The sequence below is a fragment of the Lampris incognitus genome, chromosome 12, assembly GCF_029633865.1.
Source record: "Lampris incognitus isolate fLamInc1 chromosome 12, fLamInc1.hap2, whole genome shotgun sequence".
Classification (NCBI taxonomy): domain Eukaryota; kingdom Metazoa; phylum Chordata; class Actinopteri; order Lampriformes; family Lampridae; genus Lampris; species Lampris incognitus.
Genome location: NC_079222.1, coordinates 35,166,972 through 35,192,477, shown reverse-complemented (window position 1 = coordinate 35,192,477; position 25,506 = coordinate 35,166,972). Strand labels below are relative to the sequence as shown.

At 47.3% G+C, this 25,506-nt stretch overlaps 1 protein-coding gene across 1 annotated transcript in view; it reads left to right on the top strand.

The window, feature by feature from the left end:
* Positions 1-25,506, top strand: part of LOC130121486 (tenascin-like) — a 55,476-nt gene that overhangs the window by 12,269 nt on the left and 17,701 nt on the right. The window contains 18 exon segments of the mRNA XM_056290288.1: positions 2,465-3,010; positions 3,764-4,836; positions 4,838-5,023; positions 5,025-5,079; positions 5,919-6,182; positions 7,031-7,146; positions 8,345-8,498; positions 10,184-10,453; positions 11,547-11,732; positions 11,819-11,908; positions 13,756-14,019; positions 14,384-14,785; positions 16,266-16,709; positions 17,543-17,818; positions 19,545-19,817; positions 23,286-23,558; positions 23,715-23,987; positions 24,900-25,199. Of these exon segments, the coding sequence (XP_056146263.1) occupies positions 2,554-3,010; positions 3,764-4,836; positions 4,838-5,023; positions 5,025-5,079; positions 5,919-6,182; positions 7,031-7,146; positions 8,345-8,498; positions 10,184-10,453; positions 11,547-11,732; positions 11,819-11,908; positions 13,756-14,019; positions 14,384-14,785; positions 16,266-16,709; positions 17,543-17,818; positions 19,545-19,817; positions 23,286-23,558; positions 23,715-23,987; positions 24,900-25,199 (5,356 nt within the window). The 5' untranslated portion in view covers positions 2,465-2,553.

Below are 25,506 nucleotides of genomic sequence, written 5' to 3'. Positions count from 1 at the left end.
GGGGGTGGGGAGCGAGAACTGGGGGGGGATAACGTGATCCTCCCACGTGCTACGTCCCCCCCTGGTGAAACCCCTCACTGTCAGGTGAAAAGAAGCGGCTGGCGATGTATCAAAGGAGGAGGCGTGTGGTAGTCTGCAGCCCTCTTCGGATCGGAAGGGGGGGGAGCAGCGACCAGGACAGCTCGGAAGAGTAGGGTATGGCCAAGTACAATCGGGGAGAAAAAGGGGGGGAATCTAAAAAGACAAAACAATGCCTGATTTAATAAATAGCTAAAATAGTATGCAAATTTACAATAAAATAGCTGTTTTATCCAGTTTCCTCCGAAATGAGAGGATGCATATATTGTGTCAGAGTGCTCCTACGCTTTAATCTACTGGGCACATATACAGTAGGGCTGAATGAAGGTACCAGTTTGTAACTAGTTTGTGCAGTGATGTAATACAGGGGCCCTCAACCTTATTTGTATAGCGGACGGTTTTAGTGTTGACAATATCCTCGTCAATACAACACACAAGGGAATGGTGAGGGAAGGTGCAGCACAGACAGGCCAAGCCAAGATCCATTTTTTACCCAATCGTATCAGCTTCTCGCGGCCCGGTAGCAAGTGCTTTGTGGCCCAGTGCCAGTTCGTGGCCCGGTGGTTGGGGACCGCTGATGTAATGTGTGGCAAGTAGAGGCAAGTTGTGACTGATACTTAAGTCCTATATCCAGAGCCAGAGCCAGACTTAGACATTTGGGGAGGCCCTAATCAATATTTGGTTGGGGGTCCCTCTGACTTTCGTGCGTTCACACTACATTTGGCACAGAAGCAACATCTGTTGTTTTTAAGTAAGACCTGATGAAAAACAATAGCTCCCTTATAACTATTAAGACTATATGTTATTATATCTGCTATGTCAGGTGTCTAAAATATGATGCCACCAGTGGTACTGAGCTGAAGTGCAAGACCCAATAGACACCGAGGAACTCAGTGGTCGTCTTCTTCTTTTAGCTGCTCCCGTTAGGGGGCGCCACAGCAGATCATCCATTTCTACCTCGTCCTGTCCTCTGCATCCTCCTCTGTCACAGAAACAACATGCATGTGCCCCCTCACCACATCCATAAACCTCCTCTTTGGCCTTCCTCTTCTCCTCTTCCCTGGCAGCTCCATATTCAGCATCCTTCTCCCAATATACCCAGCATCTCTCCTCCACACATGTGCAAACCATCTCAATCTTGTCTCTCTTGCTTTGTCTCCAAACCGTCCAACCTGAGCGGTCCCTCTAATATACTCGTTCCTAATCCTGTCCTTCTTCGTCACTCCCAGTGAAAATCTTAACATCTTCAACTCTGCCACCCCCGGCCCCGCCTCCTGTCTTTTCATCAGTGCCATCATCTCCAAACCATAAAACACAGCTGGTCTCACAGCCATCTCGTAAACCTTCCCTTTAACTCTTGCTGGTACCCTTCGGTCGCAAATCACTCCTGACACTCGCTGTCCTCCCTCTCGTTCACGCATATGTATTCCATCTTGCGCCTATTGATCTTCATTCCTCTTCTCTCAAGTGCATACCTCCACTTCTCCAGGCTCTCCTTCAGCCTTCAGCCTCCACCCTACTCCCACTACAGATCACAGTGACATCAGTGAACATCATAGTCCACGGAGACTCCTGCCTGATCTCGTCCGTCAACCTGTCCATCACCATTGCCAACAAGAAAGGGCTCCTTGATGCAGTCCCACCTCCACCTTGAACCTCATCCATCACTCCTAATATATAGTGTTGATATATAGTGTCTGACTACTGGGTTGTCATTATTTGTAGACTCTCCAAGATGTACTAGTAATTAAGACAACGGCCTTTTACTGTTTAAGCCCTTTACTGTTTACAGGTGTTAGGGTGTAGTTAAGGTGCTTTCCAAGCTACTAAACGTATCCAAAGTCTTCAGTGTGTGCTATGCAAAACGCCCCTCCTTGCCCCCTGTTTATTTGGGCATTTGTGGTGGCGAATGATCAATCTAAAGTGTAGCACGGTGGCCACGTTGTTAGCACTGTTGCCTCAGAGCAAGAAGGTCCTGGGTTCGAACCCCAGGCCGTCCCAGGTCCTTTCTGCGTGGAGCTTGCATGTGCTCCCCGTGTCTGATGGGTTTTCCTCCGGGTGCTCCAGTTTCCTCCCACCATCAAGAAGACATGCATGTCAGGGTTAATGCCCCTGTCTCTGCCCCTGAGCAAGGCAATGGAAAAACAAAGTTCATGAGACAACTGAGAACAGTAATTGATGAATTCATAAAAAAACATGATATTAGTCATTTCCAAATTAAGTGTTCAGGAATGTTTTATGTTGTCATGTTCTGGTTCCCAGAAAAGTGAAAATCTTATTTAGTCTACCTTTAAGTCATTGGGTGGAAAGTGTGTATCATTTATTTCCTTCAAAAGACTTAACAGTTTTGTGTGACTCATTGTTTTCTTCTTCTTTTTTCTTCCAGAGACATCCCCCATCTTGGACTGTGACTGGCTCTCAGTCTAAATTGAACACTGACATTCATTTTACCGAACCCAAGTGAGTGCGTTGAACATGGGTCCAAAAGGCCTCCTGGGCTTCCTTCTCCTGATTTCCTCTCTGACCCGAACCGATGCCGGCTTGGTGAAGAATATGCTTAGGCAACGGCGACAAACCACGGCACCTTCTGAAGAGCACACCATCGGCCTCTCCAGCGCAGACCAGCCCGTGGTTTTCAAGCATGTCTATAACATCAACGTCCCTGCTAGCTCCATGTGCTCTGTAGATCTGGATCCGCCCAAAGATGCGATTGCCCCCTCGGACGTTCAAAACACAGAAGGCGTAATAAATAAAGAAAACCAGATCGTCTTCACCCATCGCATCAACATTCCCCGGCAGGCCTGTGGCTGCACCGATAACATGCCAGAGCTGAAGGACCTCCTCAACAGGTTGGAGATGCTGGAGGGAGAAATATCGGTGCTGAGGGACCAGTGTTCTGGAGATACTACCTGCTGTTCTGCTCAAGTCACAGGTAGTAATTCTTTTTTTCAGCTTCATCACAGCCATTTTCTTCTACCATGTGGTTCATAAACAGCGCTTTGTATGAAATAAAGCGAGAAAACAAACTTCCATCAGTGCCGGCTACACTGGGGAAGTTATTATTATTATTATTATTATTATTATTATTATTATTATTATTATGGCACAGCTGTGGAATCTATGGTGTCACACAATAGTGATTTTCAATCCAGTCCTTGGAAAGTACTTTCGCCGGTTCGAATCCCCGTGTTACCCCCGGCAGACACAATCGGCCCTGTCTGCGGGTGGGAGGCCGGATGTGGGTATGTGTCCTGGTTGCCGCACTAGCGCCTCCTCTGGTCGCTCGGGGCGCCTGTTGGGGGCGGGGGATAGCGTGATCCTCCCACGTGCTACATCCCCCTGGTGAAACTCCCCACTGTCCGGTGAAAAGAAGCGGCCGGCGACTCCACATGTATCGGAGGAGGCATGTGGCAGTCTGCAGCCCTAGTCTCCCCGGATCAGCAGAGTTCGGAAGATTGGGGTAATTGGCCAAGTACAATTGGGAGAAAAGGGGGGGGGGGCAAAAAACAGGTCCAGGTCTAAATCCTCCCTGATTGGAGGCCGGAATAACTGGAATGATAGGCGACCGTAGATTCAGGACTGTGGATGTAGGAAAACAGAGAAACAAAGTGATGATAAAACACATTGATTGCTTTTATGTTTACGCGCTCCTTTTCTATTTGACAACAAAACCTTCTCCCGCCAGGTGAGGTGGGAACCAAGCCTTACTGCTACGGGCACGGCAACTACAGCGCCGACACCTGCAGCTGCGTATGCGAGCCGGGCTGGAGAGGACCGAACTGCACCGAGGCGGCGTGCCCCGGTGACTGCCGAGACCGGGGTCGGTGCGTGGACGGCAAGTGCGAATGCTTCGAGGGCTTCGCCGGAGACGACTGCGCGCAGCGGGTCTGCCCCGTGGACTGCGGGGCGAACGGCCGGTGCCAGGGCGGGGCCTGCGTCTGCTCGGAGGGTTTCTTCGGCGACGACTGCTCGCAGACCAAGTGCCTGAACAACTGCCTCGGCCGCGGCCGCTGTGTGGACGAAGAGTGCGTGTGCGACGAGCCGTGGACCGGCTACGACTGCTCGGAACTCATCTGCCCCAAAGACTGCTACGACCGCGGCCGGTGCGTGAACGGCACTTGCTACTGTGACGACGGTTACGCGGGGGAGGACTGCGCGACGCCCACGTGTCCCAGCAACTGCCGGAGGAACGGCTTCTGCGTGGACGGCAAGTGCGTGTGCAGTGCCGGCTACGCGGGGGAGGACTGCTCCGTGCCCACCTGCCTGAACGACTGCAGCGGCCGGGGGACGTGCTACAACGGCGTGTGCATCTGCGAGGCGGGCTACCAGGGCGAGGACTGCAGCCAGCTGGCGTGCCTCAACAACTGTAACAGCAGGGGGCAGTGCATCAACGGACGGTGTGCCTGCGACGTGGGCTTCCAAGGGGACGACTGCGACGAGCTGTCCTGCCCCGGCGACTGCTCGGACAGGGGCCGCTGCGTCAACGGCCAGTGCGTGTGCGCGGAAGGCTTCGCCGGCGAGGACTGCGGCGTCAAGACCTGCCCCTCCAACTGCCACGGCCGCGGCGACTGCGTGGACGGCCGCTGCCTGTGCTTCGGCGGCTTCGCCGGGGAGGACTGCGGCGCGCTGAGTTGCCCCGGCGACTGCCGGAACCGCGGCCGGTGCGTCGACGGGCAGTGCGTTTGCGACGAGGGCTTCGCCGGAGAGGACTGCAGCCGGAAGGCCTGCCCCAACGACTGCCTGGGCCGCGGTCGCTGTCCTGGACGGCCAGTGCGCGTGTGAGGAGGGCTTTTCGGGCGACGACTGCTCCGTGCTGTCCTGTCCGGAGAACTGCAGCGGCAGGGGGCGCTGCGTGGTCGGCAGCTGCGTGTGCGAGGAAGGCTACGAGGGCGACAGCTGCGGGGACCTGAGCTGCGTGAACAACTGCCAGGGCAGAGGCCGCTGCGGTGAACGGCCGCTGCGTGTGCGAGGAAGGCTACGTCGGAGAAGACTGCTCGGATGGTAAGAGGCGCTCCGTTCAGTCCGGCGCGCTAATGCACACAAGTCCCCCAACCCCCGTACGACCACATAGGTGGGTTGTTCCTGCCCCGCAACGCTGCTGATTATGGCGTGCTGGTTTGAGGACAGTGGGACTTTTGTTGTTGCTCCCGCGAAGTGAAGGTGTAGATTTGTGTAGAAACCCAACAGTTTACACGAGTAGAAACGGTTCTGGCACTTCCTCCTCTCTCGGCTCGTCGCGTTTTTGATTGGTAAGGAAGGTCAAAGGTCACGCGACGACGAGGCGCCGGAGACACCGGGTTGTCGTTATTTACGCGACCGCTAGAGGTCGCTTAACTTTACAACGTAACTGTAGGTCATAATAAGCTGCTTGTACACACGACCTATGGGGTCATTTTTTGGGGAGGGGGGTTTTTGGTGGGGGACAGTCTCAGTTTACAGGTTGGGTGATTCGCAAATCCATACATTAATGCCATTTATCTCTCTGATGTATCATATTGTGAAATATAAACACCACATTCTTTTTTTTCCCATATTCTTGAAATTCATTCGGCTCACATGCTAGAGGAAAGACATTTGTTTTAAAAAAATTTGCAAAAGAATTTGTGACCCTTTAGGCTTCACATTAATGCCATAGTTTGTGGTATTACTGCTGTCTGTATTTTCATCTTAATTTCTTTGGTTGGCAATTCTGACAGCTGCCAGATGTGGGTCTTGAGTTTGCATTGGCTCAACGGCACAGATACTAAGGGATTGAGGGCAGTAAAATGATCCGGGCTCATTTCAGTACTAAAAATAGATTTTTTTTTCCCTCTCTCATCTTTCCTCTCTCTTTTCCTCAGTCTCGCCACCTAAAGACCTTACCATCTCTGGGGTCACCAACGAGACCATGGACCTGTCATGGAAAAACGAGATGTTGGTAACAGAGTATCTGGTGACATATGTACCCAACAACCCTGGCGGCCTGCATCAAGATTTCACCGTGTCAGGAGATCAAACCGCTGCTACCATCAAGGAGTTAGAGCCTGGCATTGAATACCTAATCAATGTCTATGCCATCCTTAATAACAGGAGGAGTATCCCTGTCATTGCAAGAGTGGCCACGTGTAGGTCACAATACTCTTTTAAGCTGTTTTACTCTTAAAGCCTTTAAACATATGTGCATACATTCTGTGGTATGGCCATTATCGAGATGTGATACAAAGTTTGGTCATATGATGAAATCAATAACAGTCTCTGATAACAATACAGCATTTTTTATTAATCTTTATTAATATTTTGCCTCTTCTTTTTCCTATTACTATTATTATTATTATTGTTGTAGTTGATGTTGTTCTATTCTCTTCTATTCTACGCTATTCTGTTCTATTCTATGCTATTCTGTTCTATACAATTTTCTTCTGTTCTGTTCTATTCTGTTCTATTCTAGTCTGTTCTGTTCTATTCTATGCTATTCTCTTCTATTTATTCTATGCTGTTCTGTTCTATTCTATACTATTCTGTTCTATTCTGTTCTATGCTATTCTGTTTTATTCTATGCTATTCTAGTCTATTCTATTCTAGTCTGTTCTGTTCTATTCTGTTCTAATATGTTCCCTTCTGTTCTGTTCTATGCTATTCTGTTCTGTTCTGTTCTATTCTGTTCTGTTCTATTTAATCTTATTCTGTTCTGTTCTTTTCTATTCCATTCTTTCTGTTCTGTTCTGTTCTGTTCTGTGCTATTCTGTTCTATTCTATTCTGATCTGTTCTAATCTGTTATTCTGTTCTGTTCTATTCTATGCTATTCTGTCCCATTCTAGTATGCGCTATTCTGTTCTGTTCTCTTCTATTCTATGCTCTTCTGTTCTCCTCTACTCCATTCTATTCTATTTTATTCTATTCTATTCTATTCTATTCTATACAACACAACACAGTATTTACCAGGCTTGATGAAATGTTGTTCTCCTCTCCCAGATCTCCCACAGCCAGAGGGTCTGAAGTTCAAATCAGTGAGAGAGACCTCGGTGGAGGTACTATGGGACCCTCTAGACACTACCTTTGATGGCTGGGAGCTCTATTTCCGCAACACGGTCAGTCTACCCATCCTTCAGAGAGAACATGTATTGGAAGGTCTTTCGAAGGACATGTGGTGGTTGATTTAGCAACAGCTTTCATACTGGATAAAAAACAAGTCTGTCTTATCAATCCCAAGCTCGTTTTCACAGTAGTGTTTTTAATGTGGTTCAATTCCTAGAAAAGGCCTGCTTTTGAAAACACACCTCAAGTTGTTTATCAGTTAGTCGCCCCTTCACATTATGGCTTTTAATTGATAGCTATGAGTTAGTGTTCACACACACACACACATATATATATATATATATATATATATATATATATATATATATCCCCGCTACCCTGAGAGCAGTATAAGCAGTTTGGATAATGGATGTTCTGCTTCTGGTGTGGGAAGATGGCGGTGTTAATTCACGTTTGCATCGGCCTCACCAAGTACCATCCATGTAGTGTCCTATTCCAGGTCTGTGTCTAATATTTGTCGTCATTTGATGGCTGGGAGAGCTTGATCTGCTGTGTCCTGTGGGCCCAGGGACCACGGTCCTGCACCGAGGGTGGTCTGACAGGACGCGGAAGCGAGGCAGGCTAAGTTAACGGCTAGCCCATCCAGACTGGCAGTTTCGATAACACTGAGGGCGGTCTGGCAGCAGCCTCACCTGGCATTGACTGTGGTGTTTTTGATGTCATCGTGTGGCGTGCGGGGAGGTGTTTCGAGGGTGACTGGCTGGGAGAGCTGACGTTGGATTGGTTAGGGGAACCTGGTCGGCTGGACCACGGCCCTGCATGGAGCTGTGCCCAAACACCAAGGGTGGTCTGACAGGATGCGGAAGCAGGGCAGGCTAAGCTATCTGCTAGCCCATGCAGACCGGCAGTTCCGACAGTCAACCTGGCTGGCGTTCATACTCTTGGAAAGTGTTTTTTTTGTTAAGTTTGGATATATGTGTTCTTGTAGTTTGGATATATGTGTTCTTGTAGTTTGGATATGTGTTTTCGTCTTTGTGTTGCACTGCTGTGGGCTAGGGAAACTATATTTTGTTTCATATTATATTTTAAATATATTTTGTTTATTTTGTTTGCAGTTTTCTTGAATGAAGATTTATGCCAGAAGCTTTTTGAAGAATCATCTTTTTTTGACAATACAATCGCACAAAAACATTATCAACCAGAAGGAGTAAATTATTAATGTTTTATAACGTGCATTATGTGTCCTTACAGAAAGAAGAGAACGGAAAGATTGTGAACATCCTGCCATCTTCTCAAAAAAAATTTGACCAGTCAGGCCTTGCTCCAGGCCAGGAGTACGAAGTCTCTCTCAGTGTCATCAAGAACAACACAAGAGGACCCCAAACGTCTAAAAAAATCACCACCAGTGAGTTTATTGTAGCAGCGCAAGACATGCTCATGTTGCCTGGTAAATCGTCATTTACCAAGTAGCACATGTTTAGCGGTGGTATAGACTACGTAGAGAATACGAATTTATCTAGTACGAAATCATGACATACTTGTTTCAGATATAGTTAGGTATCATCAGCATATCCGGAACCTTCTGAAACAACTTCTAAAGTATACATAGGAGGCCTTGCATTGAAGGCGCATAGGCACCCACTGTATCCTTTCCATTTATTATTAGTAGGGGGCCAAGAACACACAATCCACTTGTTACATGTCTGCACAACACAAATGCCCAGATGCATGGCAGAGGCTACCACATGCCTACGTGAAGAATCATGATGGAACAACAGTCAGACAATCCAAGTGGACTACCAAACTACATACAAGCAAATTCATGGGCATTTAGACTCAAATAAAAACAGGAAAAAAAAGACGCCCGGGGAGTGTAGAGGTCTATTCCGTTGCCTACCCAGGTAGCAGACACCTTTGGGCCTAATCAGGGGAACTTTTTGGTACTTACGGCTCAGTTACGGCACTGGCAACTGTTGTTTGGGCCAGACGTGGCCCAAATGTGATAAGCCGGGCCTGACTTGGGTTACGGTAAGTGTTGTGTGAGCCAGACATGGCCCAAATGTAATGAACCGGGCTTGACTTGGGTTACAGCACATACTATGTGGGCCAGATGTGGCCCAAATGTGGCCCAAGTGTGGCTGAATTGAGGCAGCCACACTCACCCTGAGTCACCACTGTCGTTCGAGGCCAAATGTGGGCCGTAAGATAACTGCAGATGTGGACTGTATGGGCCAAAAATTCTTTGCATCTGTGTACCAACACAGGGATTGCTGGTTCGAATCCCCGCGTTACCTTGGTCGGGCGTCCCTACAGACGCAATTGGCTGTGTCTGAGAAGCCGGATTTGAGTATGTGTCCTGCTCACTGTACTAGCGCCTCCTCTGGTCGGCCAGGGCACCTGTTCAGGGGGAAAAGGAAGCTGGGGGGAATAGCGTGATCCTCCCACGCGCCACGTCCCCCTGGCAAAACTCCTCACTTTCAGGTGAAAAGAAGCGGCTGGCGACTCCACATGTATCGGAGGAGGCATGTGGTAGTCTGCAGCCCTCCTCTGGATCGGCAGAGGGGGTGGAGCAGCGACCAGGACGGCTCGGAACATAGGGTAATTGGCCAAGTACAATTGGGGAGAAAAAGGGAAAAAATAAAAATGTAGTTTATTTATGTAATAAAAAAGATACAGCATGCAAAACGTATCATCTTTGTGCGTGGAAAAGACATTTCGTCCTGGTTGGTGGAACTCCAAACTTACTCATCGTTTCATATGCGAGACTCATCTTTTAGTTGTGGAGACTGAGATTCCCATTACAAGTTACACAACTGAAGGGTAAACAAGATGAAATGCTGCTATGCACTGAACTTGTCAGACTTATTTATCGCAAGACGAGCTATTAGCACTACTGCTGGTCTCAGCTCCAGTATTGTCCCTCTGCAGATTAACACAAAACATCTTTCAGATAAAGTTTTGTATTTGGGTTAAGAACTGACACTTGAAAAGCTATATTGACGAGCAGAAATGTTAAAATATTTAAAGATAATGATCAAAAGTCACACTTTCTATACATCCGCTGACGGCCTTGTTTTGTGTACCATTCAGAGATCGATGGCCCTCGACATGTGGACGTGAAGGACGTCACGGACTCCTCGACCCTGGTCACCTGGTCCCAGCCAGTGGCCGAGGTGGATGGAGTCACTGTGTTTTATGGGCCCAGCTCGGACACCCCCGACCAAACCCGGGTGGACTTCTCCTCCTCAGAGAAGCAGTACAACATTGACAACCTGAGGCCCGACACAGAATACCAAATCTCACTGGTATCCAGAAGAGGAGACACCACCAGCAACCCCGTCACCCTAACATTCACGACAGGTGGGCGTTGATGCTACATAACAGTCAGGTGACGGGGCGGTACTCACTAAATGTTACAGATGAGCATCACAAAATGATGAACATAGATAATGATCTGAAGGGTCACATAAATGGCGGCACGGTGGCGCAGTGGTTAGCACGGTTGCCTCACAGCAAGAAGGTCCTGGGTTTGAGCCCCGGGGCTTTCCAACCTTGGGGGTCATCCCGGGTCGTCCTCTGTGTGGAGTTTGCATGTTCTCCTGCATGGGCTTTCTCCGGGGGCTCCGGTTTCCTCCCACAGTCCCAAAACTCGTAGGTCAGGTGAATCGGCCGTACTGAATTATCCCTAGGTGTGTGTGTGTGTGTGTGTGTGTGTGTGTGTGTGTGTGTGTGTGTGTGTGTGTGTGTGTGTGTGTGTCTGTGTCTGTGTCTGTGTCTGTGTGTGTGTGTGTGTGGGCCCTGTGATGGCCTGGTGTCTAATTGGTGTCTTCCCACCAATTACTGCTGGGATAGGCTCCAGCATCCCCGCGACCCTGACAGCAGGATAAGTGGTTTGGATAATGGATGAATGAATGGGTCACATAATGATCACAAAAAATCACTCCCATGTGGGGCGTCTGGGTAGTGTAGCAGTCTATTCTGTTGCCTACCAACACAGGGATCACCAGTTCAAATCCCCATGTTACCTCCGGCTTGGTCGGGCGTCCCTACAGAACACAATTGGCCTTGTCTGCGGGTGGGGAAGCCGGATGTGGGTATGTGTCCTGTTCACTGCACTAGCGCCTCTTCTGGTCAGTCGGGGCGCCTGTTCAGGGGGGAGGGGGAACTGGGGGTGCGCTACGTCCCCCTGGTGAAACTCCTCACTGTCGGGTGAAAAGAAGTGGCTGGTGACTCCACACGTATCGGAGGAGGCATGTGGTAGTCTGCAGCCCCCCCCAGATCGGCAGAGGGGGTGGAGCAGCGACCGGGACGGCTCAGAAGAGTGGGGTAATTGGACAGGTACAATTGGGGAGAAAAAAAAAAGGGGGGGGGATCAAAAAAAAGAAATTAAACCCATTTATGTACATAAATTAAATTCTCATGGAGAGGTGGTGTTTCTGTCGATATAAACCAGACCTCGATGCCCCCCGGGACCTGCGGACCCTGTCCCAGACTGATGACAGCATCACGCTGGAGTGGAGCAACAGTCTAGCAGATGTTGACAGCTACAAGGTGAAGTACAGCCCCATCTCTGGTGGTCCTCATGGTGAGGACCTGTTCCCCCGTGGACGCGGACCCAAGACACAGGCAACTATCACCGGTGAGGGTCTTCCAAAACAAATATATCTGAGGTCCAGATAGTAGTATTTGTTATGCCAGGAGGTCATCTTGTGTCTTGCATTCCAGGGTTGAAACCAGGCACGGAGTATGGCATAGGAGTGACTGCTGTGAAGAGTGAGAGAGAGAGTCTCCCTGCCACTACAAATGCAGCAACTGGTGAGAGATGCTGCTGAGCAGCTGTCCAAATAGTTGTCCTTCACATTCCTATTTAGACACACAGGTGGCCTATCTCTGGCTGTTGATACAAATCAGGCCGCCTGGCTAATGGGAAGAAATGATTCATTATGCTGGCCAAGCCCATATCAGAGCTGGAATGGGATTTAGATTAGAGAGTAACATTCTCTGAACAAATTAAACTCTCAAACTGCAGCCCATGATTTCAATCTGTCCCCCCCCCCCTTTTCTTCCCAATTGTATCCGGCCAATTACCCCGAGCTGTCCCGGTCGTTGCTCCACCCCATCTGCAGATCCGGGGAGGGCTTCAGACTACCACATGCATCCTCCGACACGTGGAGTCGCCAGCCACTTCTTTTCACCTGACAGTGAGGAGTTTCACCAGGGGGACGAAGCACGTGGGAGGATCACGCTATTCCCACCAGTTACCCCTCCCCCCCGAACAGGCGCCCCGACCAACCAGAGGAGGCGCTAGTGCAGCGACCAGGACTCATACCCACATGGCCGGATTAACCCACCAGGCCCCCCCCCCCGTCAGATAGGCTACGCAAAAAGCACTAAACATTGTTAAATGTAAAACTAATGCAAATACCCAACATGGTAGTCGACGCTATGCCGATCTGCATGGGATTCGGATGGCGACTACAAAGTACAACACAATTTTGAATCACGAAACAAACAGAGATGAGAATAGCAGCTCACAGCATCGCAGACATATTGCCAAGCCTTCTTCCCATTTACAACGGCTTACTAACAGGAATTTCAGAGCAAATAATTTAGTGAAATATGGGCACATTTTAGTAAAACTGTCTGTTTAATTATTCTTCAGTATGGGCATTCTAGCTAGCACCTTTGTTTAACTATACACAATGAAACAATGAATTTGATCATAAGCATCGAGTTTGCGCTATGTCAAACTTTGTTGCACTCTCAACGCTACAATGTAAACACGAGGCACATGTTGCACTCTTAATTGCTACAATGTAAACATAAGGCGCAAACTCTTCAAACCGGCATTGTGATATATTTAGAAACTATCCCCGACATATTTAGTACGTTTATATTTGTACTATCTATGGCTTTGCTTTAAATGAGTGCCTAGCAACCAAAAAAGGCTTCTGCTTTGACTCCAGCTTTCTTATACTGTCTATGACGCAGATTGTGAAAGTATGATGATGTTATGGTGATACTACGCAAAGTTAAGTCACTCATATAATACGAATTGCTTGAGTCCGATTATTTCAGGTCACTTGCATCAATGGAGAAATAAGTAGAGACTGTAGCTTGGGGCCCCGCATCAGTAAAGACTGTAGCTTGGGGACCTGCATCAATAGAGACTGTAGCTTGGGGCCCTGCATCAGTAGAGACTGTAGCTTGGGGCCCTGCATCAGTAGAGACTGTAGCTTGGGGACCTGCATCAGTAGAGACTGTAGCTTGGGGCCCTGCATCAGTAGAGACTGTAGCTTGGGGCCCCCGCATCAATAGAGACTAGCTTGCAGGGTTGGAACAAATGTCCCTTGTAGGGTATGGATCCCTACTATACGTGAACACAACACCCCTGACCTTTGGGGCCCCTGGTGGTCCGGGGCCACGGGGCACTCGCCCAGCATGCCCAGTCCGTAATCCAGCCTTGCATACCCGCATCCAGCTTCCCACCCACAGACACGGCCAGTTGTGTCTGTAGAGACACCCAACTAAGCCGGCGGTAACACGGGGATTCCAACCAGTGATCCCCGTGTTGGTAGGCAACGGAGTAGACCACCATGCCACCCGGATTTCCCTGAATCTATATTTTTCCTGATGCATGTCTTTTTCTATATCTCCTTCAGCCCTTGATCCCCCCAGGGATCTGGAAAGAAGTGGGATTACCGAGACCACCCTCACCTTGGCTTGGAAAAAACCTCGGGCGAAGATCACTCACTACAGGCTTGTATATGTCTCAAGGGATGGCAAAAGAGAGGAGCTGGAAGTCCCTGCCCCAGCCACTTCCTATGTCCTGCGTAACCTGACTCCCGGCATGGCTTACAGCATCAGCCTGACTGCAGAGAGGGGACAGAAGAAGAGTGACCCTGCCACCATTTCTTCATCTACAGGTGGGTGGTCCATCGTGGATCCCATCTAGACAATAGTAAATGAAACATGGGCCTTGATCCCAAGACAAGACAGGGACAGCAATACACAACTAGAGCTCTTTCTAATAGAAAATTCATGGGGCTTTCAGTCCTCAAGCAGGTAAAAAGAGAGATGGTGTATTTTCAAAAATTAGATTTCCTACTTGCCAGCATGAATATCCTGAAAACTAGTTTAAGAATTGGACTGGTAGAGGAACATTTTGGAAATAAGTATGTAGCCAGAAATTAGCATTAGCATTAACATTAACGTGCACATACAATCAAATGAGTCCTCTATCTTGATTTGTGCCTCTTTTTGTTTTTTTTTTGTTTTTGTTTCTCGTAGCCTCTTTCACTTTTTATTTAGCCGATTCTGATGTCCCCGAGCTATCGACTCCCTCCACAGGCTCGGAGCACAATGTCATTAGCTTTGTGTACTTAGAGTCTCCTGACTCCCAGTCTTCTGGGACGGGCTCTGAGGATGAACATGGAGCCCTGACTATATCAGGCTTAACGTCTAACGGATTTGATGTCTCATGGAAACCAAGGCCACTTGGTGTCTATGACCGTTTCACAGTAGAATGTAAAGACACTCAGCAGTTATGGGATATGAAAGAGGTCCAACTCCATGGAGATGCCACTGGTGCTAAAATCCGTGGCCTGAAGGCATCTACAGAATATCAAATAAAGCTTTATGGGATTACGAATAGCCAGAGATCCACGCTACTCGAAGCTGTTGCAGTTACAGGTATACGCTTCTCTTTTGAACTGCATGCTGACTATACGCGCCATGTTGCCAGTGTTATTAAAAAAAATCTTTACCGGGCGTCCGGGTAGCATAGCGGTCTATTCCGTTGCCTACCAACACGGGGATCGCCGGTTCGAATCCCCGCGTTACCTCCGGCTTGGTCGGGCGTCCCTACAGACACAATTGGCCGTGTCTTCGGGTGGGAAGCCGGACGTGGGTGTGTGTCCTGGTCGCTGCACTAGCGCCTCCTCTGGTTAGTTGGGACACCTCCCCGGGGGGGGGGGGAACTGGGGGGGAATAGCGTGATCCTCCCACGCGCTATGTCCCCCTGGTGAAACTCCTCAACTCTCAGGTGAAAAGAAGCGGCTGGCGACCCCACATGTATCGGAGGAGGCATGTGGTAGTCTGCAGCCCTCCCCAGATCGGCCGAGGGGGTGGAGCAGTGACCAGGACGGCGCGGAAGAATGGGGTAATTGGCCAAGTACAATTTAGGCGAAAAAAAGGGAAGGGGGGGGTCAAAAAAAGAATCTTCACCCTCTGGGTGAGATTTTCTTTGTTTTGTTGTTATTAAGTGACGTGAGTTCAAGATCTAGCTATCTTATTTGCATGCAAATATCTTACTCGAAATAACAGGAAGCTGTCATTTTAACTCTTACTAGAATCTAAAGAGCGGCTGGTATGGCATGACGACGATGGTCAGAAATAGATTTTCATCTTCACCTTTGGCCACTGGTCCTCACCGCATGTGTCAACGGGTAGAAATCAGGACGAGCTTGATCGATTTCTCCTTGCATCTGATTTTTTTTGGGCTGCAACGTTATTTTCAAGAGGCCCGTGGCAGTAATCCCGGCCATTTCACCCATTGCTTGCAATTCCCCATCACAGGTTTTGTCCAGTGGCAGTCAGGAATATCAGAGATTTTCAGGAGTATCACAAGACGCGAGACACTACTGCATGCTGAAATAATGACCCATGAAAGTGCACCTGCCCAAACAGCATTAAACTCAGTGGCTCCTCTCCAGGGAACAGGGGGAACAGCTGTGCATGGCTTCACTATCAATTTGAAGAAAACTGTGTACTTCCACTTCGGTGGGCTACCCAGAACCTTCAGCTATTAATAACACTGACTATAGTGTCATTAATGCATTACGTGCCATGGCTTAAGCGTTGATAAGTCTCCGACGAGTGATGAAATAACACACAGAACTCAAAAAAGACCAATTAAGGACAGGAACTGAGGAGAAAAGGGTGATGAATGTAAATGAATTAGACTAATGTTAGGGGGTGGAAGGAAAATCCTTTTGTGCTTTGGTTCAGTGTTGATATTCAATCTCCTCTTTCTGATAACTTCAGTTTATCATGTCATTTTTTTTCTAACCGTATTTTTTATCCGCAGGTCACTTGTCTTTTTTTCTCCTTTGTTCCATCGACCGTTCCAGTAACATATGTAATTTCTTTGACATATTTTCAATTACCATAGCACCTATACCTACCCCTCCAGATGTTATCGCAAGTACCAACCACCTCCCGACGCCGTCTGCTCTGGATACAAGGGATGCTCAAACCACGGCCGCCTCCGGTCCTAAAACCCCCGAGCGTCCAGGCGTCTCTGATAGTGGCAGGACGGCCTCCGGGGCCGAACCCGAGCGCTCTAGTCTGGGAGCGTTTGGGGAACTTGTGGTCACAAATGTGACCTCGACTAGAGTGAGGCTAGCCTGGTCAGCACCCGGCGAGGCCTTTGATGGCTTCTTGGTGGAGCTGAAAGCTCCGTCAGGGAGGACGCAGTCCCGCGTGACCACAGTACCAGGAAGTGTCAGGAGCGCTGAGATAGAGGGCTTGTTCCCGTCGACACGCTATGATATCACATTGTATGGGCTGGTGGAGGGGGAGCGATCTTTGCCCCTCAAACTTTTTGCTACCACAGGTACATGAAGCAAATATTCATCGAAATAGACATCCAACGCAATCTAGAACGAGTGCTGTGTGTCTCAGTACTTTATCCGTGCCTGGTTTTTCATTTTCTGCAGAGGTTGTTGAACTACGGAAATACTTTTATTCAGAATCCATGGCATAGTAGCACTATATTCCATTAATTTTACATTGTAAAATTAACTTTACGGGCGTCCGGGTAGTGTAGTGGTCTATTCCGTTGCCTACCAACATGGGGATCGCCGGTTCGAATCCCCGTGTTACCTCCGGCTTGGTCGGGCGTCCCTACAGACAAAAAATTGGCCGTGTCTGTGGGTGGGAAGCCGGATGTCAGTATTTGTCCTGGTCGCTGCACTAGCGCCTCCTCTGGTCGGTCAGGGTGCCTGTCTGGGGGGAAGAGGGAACTGGGGGGAATAGCGTGATCCTCCCATGTGCTATGTCCCCCTGGCGAAACTCCTCACTGTCAGGTGAAAAGAAGTGGCTGCCGACTCCATGTGTATCTGAGGAGGCATGTGGTAGCCTGCAGCCCTGCCCGGATCAGCAGAGGGGGTGGAGCAGAGACCAGGACGGCTTGGAGAATAGAGTAATTGGCCAAATACACTTGGAGAGAAAAGGGGGGGGGGCTTGTGTGACCATCTGATTTTTCAAATAGTAAAACTGCATGTCAGTTTAATCAATATTCATCCTCTCTCAGTCCCTTCTTTTTCAGTGGTTTTATATTTCCTTTTGTGGTGTTTAGATCTTGAAACGTTATGAAAGCGTGATTATTACATTGATTATCAATCTTACCCGTCAAGTTGACCCCACTCTCATTTGTCTATCTACCAGAAGAGCCGATGCCTATGGTGATGAACCTCACCATCTCTGATATTACGTGGGACAGCTTCAATGTGTCCTGGAGCCCCACGGATGGGGAATATGAGAGCTTTGTTATTGAGGTAACAAACTTGGAGCAAATTGCAGAAAGCCAAAACCTCACTGTGTCCGGAGACGCCTCCAGCCTTGGCATCTCTGGGCTGAATCCCAACACCAGCTATATGGTTGCTCTGTATGGGATGCATCAGGGCTCCTTCCTTGAACCTGTGTATACTGAAGCCACCACAGGTACCTGCCAATGGCAGTGTCCAATACTCTCACCTCTAATTCTGTTTTTCTCCCCTCTTCTATTTTTTTTTCTTTTTTTTTCCCCAGTGATTTTTGATATCTCTCTATTCCAGTCAGCAACTGGGGTAAATTACATGCATACAGAATGTGACACATGCTATTCATTGACATACTAGCACCTGTGTTGTTTCGCTGTCCGTGAGATGTCTACATCACACTAAGCATCCACATTGCATGGAACGATAAAAGGCACATAATAACCCTATTTGTGTTTTGTCATCAACTATACAACAACCTGGCCCCATTGTACTGTAATGCTTCACCTTAACCGACATGCCATGTATCATTCTTACCCTCCAGCCACTGTTTTGTCTAGCTGAGAGAAGGTAGGGTGATGGGTTTCAAACACCCGCATCACATCAATGAGCCAAGCAGGCGGCCTTCAAATGACCACCCTTGCCCCGTACCGCTTCCTCCATACCAATTACCAAAGTGCATGAAGCCCCTCTCTATACCATCCCTTGCATTGTGGTGAGTTTTGATGCTGATGTGCTGCAATGATTGCAAAAGTAAGCCAAACAACTTTCAACTACAGCCATCTCACAGTTCACAGTGTGCCCATGTCCATCTCATTTCATCCCATCAGCCCTCATTCACTGTATAACTGATTAACCCTGAGCGTTCATGTGCCTGTGAATGGCTGCCAGACCTTAAGTTTTCACGTCGTATGTGAGTATGGTGACATTTAGATTGGCCTATCAGTTCATGTGTGAAGGATGCTGAGATTATTTAGCGAAAAAAAAATTCAAAAAATATTTGAATATTTTTTAGATTTTGTTATCAGTTGTCATCCCTTCGCCTAATTAGAAAATGTCATGGTATACATATCTCCATTTCCCCTTGAATTACCAGGTGGCAGATGATTAAATCATCTTGTCATTGTCAAGGTAAACACAAAGATGTAGCAGTGGAACCACTTGGTCTTACATCTGAATGATGCCTTATCTTTCTACCTACCGCATGTTTTCTGTGCATGTAAATGACATGAATGTGAATTTCTCACTGCATGATTTTTGTTTCATCATATTTAGTCATTCTCATTGTTTCTTTGATGCAACACTGGACAACATTTATTTCCTCTACATCATAAACAGCTGCATGGTTGTCATTTGGTCCTTGTGCTTGGAAGCCATTTTGATTTTATTATCTCTTGTCATTCAGCCACTAAAAACCAACGCTCCACTCATTTCACCTTAAATTACAGAGCAATAATCTACCGCCACTTTTTTTTACTGTCAGTATTTTGATATTTTCTTCCCTGGGCGTTACAGCTTTGCACCTCTCATATTCTGTGTTGATAATTCTGTTGTCTGAGTGTGGGAAAACGAACGATCAATTCAAAATGGAAATTTTTTTATAGTGGAGCGCACATCTTTATTTTTTCCATTTTAGTACATCAGGCCATTTTCTGTCTGTTGTTTATGCAAAAAAAAAAAAATTTGTGCACGTATTTCATCTTTTATCGAGATACTCAGACTATCGAGAATTGCAGGTGGGAGGTGGTGAGTGCCCTCTAACATTGCACATATTATCATACAGTATGAAAAATAAGACCAAAAGATTTATCACTTACTTCCTGTTGAAACTTAGCCATGCATCTTCTAGGAAAACTGTGCCAGGCAACAAACTTTGATGAAAGTGTAACGTTGCTGCTTTCTTCCTTTAGTGAGCGAGCCAGTGGTTGGCAAGCTATATGTGTCTAACTTGACATCAGAGAGCTTTTCAATCTCCTGGAACAGCACTGGGGGAGAGTTTGATGGTTATGTCCTGGAGATAATTGATTCTGATTGGCTAAGGGAGCCAGAGGAATATAACATATCCGGCAATGTAATGTCCCACGCCATCACAGGGCTTAGGCCCAGCACTGACTATGTAGTCTACCTCTATGGGATACTGAATGGATCCCGCACGAATGCTATCAGTATTGTTGCATCAACAGGTATTTCATGTCATTTTTTTTCTTTCATATGGCCAGATTATTCATGTTTCCATAATTACAAATAGGGCTGTGCGGTATGACGATATATATCGTGGGGCGATAGAAAACGGTCTATCGTTTCACATTAAGCTCGATCATTTGCTTCGTGCATCGCAAATCACTCTCTGTATGTTGGGTTCCCGCCAAACCTGAAGCTATTTCTTTCGCGCGATGGGATGACATATAGAGTCAATGCAAAGATGCGAATAGACGCAAATATGTGAATTTCGCGTCATTCGCGTATTCGCGCGAGTTGAGCGAGGAATTCGCGTGACGCTGTGTGGCGAAAGCCTATCAGCGTTGAGATTCTCCTGACGTCCTGGCAGTCTGCTGAGTCAGAAGACGGAGGGCAAGCTGATCGTCGGGGTTTCGCGTACTCGACCCTGCGGCCAAACTAGCGCACGTAAAGCGAGGCGAAAATTGGCTTCGCGTTTGGTGGGAACACGGCATGACGCAATATTTTTTTGTCATTCGGGCGACCCTTTCCGCTCTTGGCACAGCGCAGATGCAGGCAGGAAATTTGCATGAAGGCAATACAAACAAACACGGAGGGCACAGTGAACTTAAACGCAGAACGGGGTCATTCCGAACAGAAGGACTCCGACTAGCCGGGGCAAAACGAAGAGCTTGTACCTAAAAGAGGGGCTACTTCTATCGTATGGACGTGGTTTGGGTATGAAAAGTTTGACACCGACCAGAAAACCATACTGTAGCGAATTGGGGGGGCAGCCCGGGACCGCCACAGCTGGGACGCGAACCCGTGTCCATGCACGTTACAATACTTTGCAACTTTGCATGCCGGTCCCCACTACAGACTCAAACACCACTAGCCTCTTTTACCACCTACGCAAGAGTCACGTCAAACAGTACGGAGAGAGTGTACAGATGAGTGCTGCAAAAGCAAAGCCGAGTGCGCAAAACGAACCCCAGACTCAGACGTTGCAAGAGGCTTTTGCCCGCAGCACACCTTAAAATTGAAGGAGATAACGACTGCCGTTTTCCATTTACCTTTTTATATTTTATGCATTAATATTGTATAATTTGTTACATGCTTAATTGAAAATTTGCGCAAAGGTTCTAATTAAAAAGAGAAAAATAATTAAATCAGAGTAAGTACCTTTTATTTGTCAATTATAGAATTCAAAATGTAAAAAGAAATAGGCCTTACCACGTGGTCTTTAATATAAACTATTTATTCCTTGAATTTAGAGAAAATGACCTATATCATGATACGTATCGTTATCGTGATATGAATGACATATATCGTGATATGTATCGTTATCATGATATGAATGAACTACAGTGCATCCGGAAAGTATTCACACCCCTTCACTTTCCCCATATTTTGTTATGTTACAGCCTTATTCCAAAATGAATTAAATTCCTTTTTTTTCTCACCAATCTACACACAATACCACATAATGACAAAGTGAAAAAGGTTGTGTAGAAATCTTTGCAAATTTATTAAAAATAAAAAACTGAAATATTGAATGTACATAAGTATTCACACCCTTTGCTATGACACTCAAAATTGAGCTCAGGTTCATCCTGTTTCCACTGATCATCCTTGAGATGTTTCTACATCTTGACTGAATTACACCCGTTGTAAATTCAATTGATCGGACATGATTTGGAAAGGCCAAAACCTGTCTATATAAGGTCCCACTGTTGACAGTGCATGTCAGAGCAGAAACCAAGCCATGAAGTCAAAAGAATTGTCTGTGGACCTCCGAGGCAGGATTGTATCGAGGCACAAATCTGGGTAAGGGTACAAAAAAAATTCTACAGCTTTGAAGGTCCTGAAGAGCACAGTGGTCTCCATCATTCATAAATGGAAGAAGTTTGGATCCACCAGGACTCTTCCTGGAGCTGGCCGCCCAGCCAAACTGAGCAATCGGGGGAGAAGGGCCTTGGTCAGGGAGGTGACCAAGAACCCGATGGTCAGTCTGACAGAGCTCCAGCGTTCCTCTATGGAGATGGGAGAACCTTCCAGAAGGACAACCATCTCTGCAGCACTCACCCAATCAGGCCTTTATGGTAGAGTGGCCAGACGGAAGCCTCTGCTCAGTAAAAGGCACATGACAGCCCGCTTGGAGTTTGCCAGAAAGCACCTAAAGGACTCTCAGACCATGACAAACAAGATTCTCTGGTCTGATGAAACCAAGATTGAACTCTTTGGCCTGAAGGCCAAACATCACGTCTGGAGGAAACCAGGCACCTCTCATCACCTTGCTCATACCATCCCTACAGTGAAGCATGGTGGTGGCAGCATCATGCTGTGGGGATGTTTTTCAGAGGCAGGAACTGGGAGACTAGCCAGGACCGAGGGAAAGATGAATGGAGCAGAGTACAGAGAGATCCTTGATGAAAACCTGCTCCAGAGCACTCGGGACCTCAGACTGGGGCGAAGGTTTACCTTTCAACACGACAACGACCCTAAGCAAACAGCCAAGACAATGAAGGAGTGGCTTCGGGACAAGTCTATGAATGTCCTTGAGTGGCCCAGCCAGAGCCCAGACTTGAACCCCATTGAACATCTCTGGAAAGACCTGAAAATAGCTGTGCAGCGACGCTCCCCATCTAACCTTACAGAGCTCGAGAGGATCTGCAGAGAAGAATGGGAGAAATACCCCAAATATAGGTGTGCCAAGCTTGTAGCTTCGTACCCAAGAAGACTCGAGGCTGTAATCGCTGCCAAGACTGCCTCAACCAAGTACTGAGTAAAGGGTGTGAATACTTATGTACATGCAATATTTCAGTTTTTTATTTTTAATAAATTTGCAAAAATTTCTACAAAACCTTTTTCGCTTCGTCATTATGGGGTATTGTATGTAGATTCATGAGGGAAAAAAAGGGATTTAATCCATTTTGGAATAAGGCTGTAACATAACAAAATGTGGGGAAAGTGAAGGGATGCGAATACTTTCCGGATGCACTGTATATCGTGATATGTATCGTTATCGTGGTATGAATGAATATCATGATATGTATCGTTATCGTAGTATGAATGACCTATATTGTGATACGTATCATTATCGTGATACGAATGACCTGTATCATGATATGTATCATTATCGTGATATGGATAACCTATGTCGTGATATGTATTGTTATCGTGATATGAATGACATCGAGATATGATATTTTGGTCATATTGCACAGCCCTGATTATAAATTTGTCAGTTATTATCTGCATCTTCAACGTGTACCCTGGGCCTGTACGCATGACGTTCTGAACTTAGAGCATTCACAGTGTTTACTAGAAAATCCAATTTTACAATGATTTTGAAGGCAAGCTAACCTGAGATTTGCATGTGTGCTTTAAACAACTTTATGAGCACTGACCCAAATGTCCTATCACTGGATTTTTGAGACCTGACTGACGTGTCAAAAAAAATGAATGCACGCTGTGCTTTTCTTCCCCTGTAGCTGCAGAGCCTGATTTGTCCAGGCTAGCTGTTTCTAACATTACCTCAGACAGATTTACTCTGTCGTGGAGGACAGGAGAGAAGGATTTTGATAACTTTGTTATAGAAGTCAGAGAGTCTGCTTTGCCCTCTCAGGCAGTGGGTCGCACGCTCCCTGGAAATGTGCGCTCAACAGTCATGGCTGGGCTTAAAGAGAGCATGAGCTACAACATAAAATTATATGCCAGCACTGATGGCCAGAATACACAGCCGATATTTGCTGTAGCTACAACAGGTACCACCATGTGTGCATTTGTTAACACTGCATGTGTATGAATAGCATTCGGAACACATAGCCGTAGAGTCTAACCAAACCACAACTCAAACTTAAGTTCATTTTAATTTGAGTTCCTCTTAACCTAACTGAAAAGCCGTATTCTCTTCTGTTTAGAGGATGTCCCACAGTTGGGTGCTATATCTGCTTCATCTGTAAACCCACATAACCTCACCTTGTCCTGGAGCACTATTTCAGGCCATTTTGATGGCTTCGTTGTTCGGGTCAGTGACTCAGAGCAGCTGTTTGAAACACTGGAGTTCAGGGTGCCTGGTGACGTCCTTAACATTACGGTGTCTAACCTGGTGGATGCCACAGGCTATGACATTGAACTGTATGGTATCTCTCACGGGCGGCGCACTCCTTCCGTGTTAGCCCATGTCATCACAGGTACTACGTATTTTACTCATATCTGCAAACTCTCATCTTTTGTACTTGGTATGTAGCATCCATATATGTGTTTAGAAATTCCTTTAAGGCTTTACGTTAAACACTTTGTGAGGATTGGCCGTCCGGGTGGCGTGGCGGTCTATTCCGTGGCCTACCAACACGGGGATCGCTGTTCGAATCCCCGTGTTACCTCCGGCTTGGTCGGGCGCCCCTACAGACACAATTGGCCATGTCTGCGGTTGGGAAGCCGGATGTGAGTATGTGTCCTGCTCGCTGCACTAGCGCCTCCTCTGGTCGGGGGGGCTAGGGGGAATAGCATGATCCTCCCACGCGCTACGTCCCCCTGGCGAAACTCCTCACTGTCAGGTGAGAAGAAGCGGCTGGCGACTCCACATGTATCGGAGGAGGCACGTGGTAGTCTGCAGCCCTCCCCGGATTGGCAGAGGGGGTAGAGCAGTGACCGGGACAGCTTGGAAGAGTGGGGTAATTGGCCAGATACAATTGGGGAGAAGGAGGGGGGGGGTAAAAAAAAAACCTTTGTGAGTTGAGATACATCTCCTAGATAGACACTTGTCCCCCTACGGTGGTCTTAGCATCCCTGTGCCCACATGGGTTATTCAGCAACTAAATACTGGCTATGTCTGCAATCCTCTAATTTAGGAAAAACACAGTGCAGAACTTCCATCTTTTTAATCCAACGACCCCTGCCGTTTGTAAGAGTTTGTTAACACGCAAGAGGAAAATTAATAATAAACGTTATTTAAAGAATAGCGCCTACTAATAGGTAGTAGTACTGATAGTACCTTTGCAACCATTGCACACATCATCGTCCCCAAATATTCTAATGGCTTCTTGTTTTCCTCCCCACATCTTTTCCTCTCTTGAAAATGAACAAAAAATCCACTTCTTTAGCACCTTTGCCAAAAGTGGAAAACTTGACCATTTCGAATGTAACCCCATACGGCTTCCGTGTGTCCTGGGAGTTTGAGCAGCAGCAGGAGGGTGTCTCCACTAGTGGTGCTTTCAGCCACTTCCACATAGTGGTGACAGACTCTGGCTGGCTGCTGAAGCCTCATGAGTTCACTGTCCCGGGCAACCAGAGCCACCTGGACATCTGGGGCCTGATCACCGGCATAGGCTATGAGGTCAGGCTGACCGGGGTGTCCAGGTCAGGCTTGCTCTCTCGGCCGCTGACCACAGTGGCTGTGACAGGTACCACCCACAGTGCAACGCCTTACCGTGATGATATTTATGTAAACTGTACATTTGTGACTGAGCCCTGAAGTTTGACCATCTCAATCTGACAGAATTCAACCCTCGTATTACGTTCTTTAATTTGCAGTGGACGTGGTGGTGTTCATCGGTTGTATCGACCCAGGACACCTTTAGATTTTATATAGATTTCAAAGTACACTGATAACGTGACCATTATTTATGGTCAAAAGTCGTTATTCAAAACAGGTTATTTTGACCGGGTAAGGAGGCAGTAGTTAAAGAGGTACAAATAAATGTATGCATC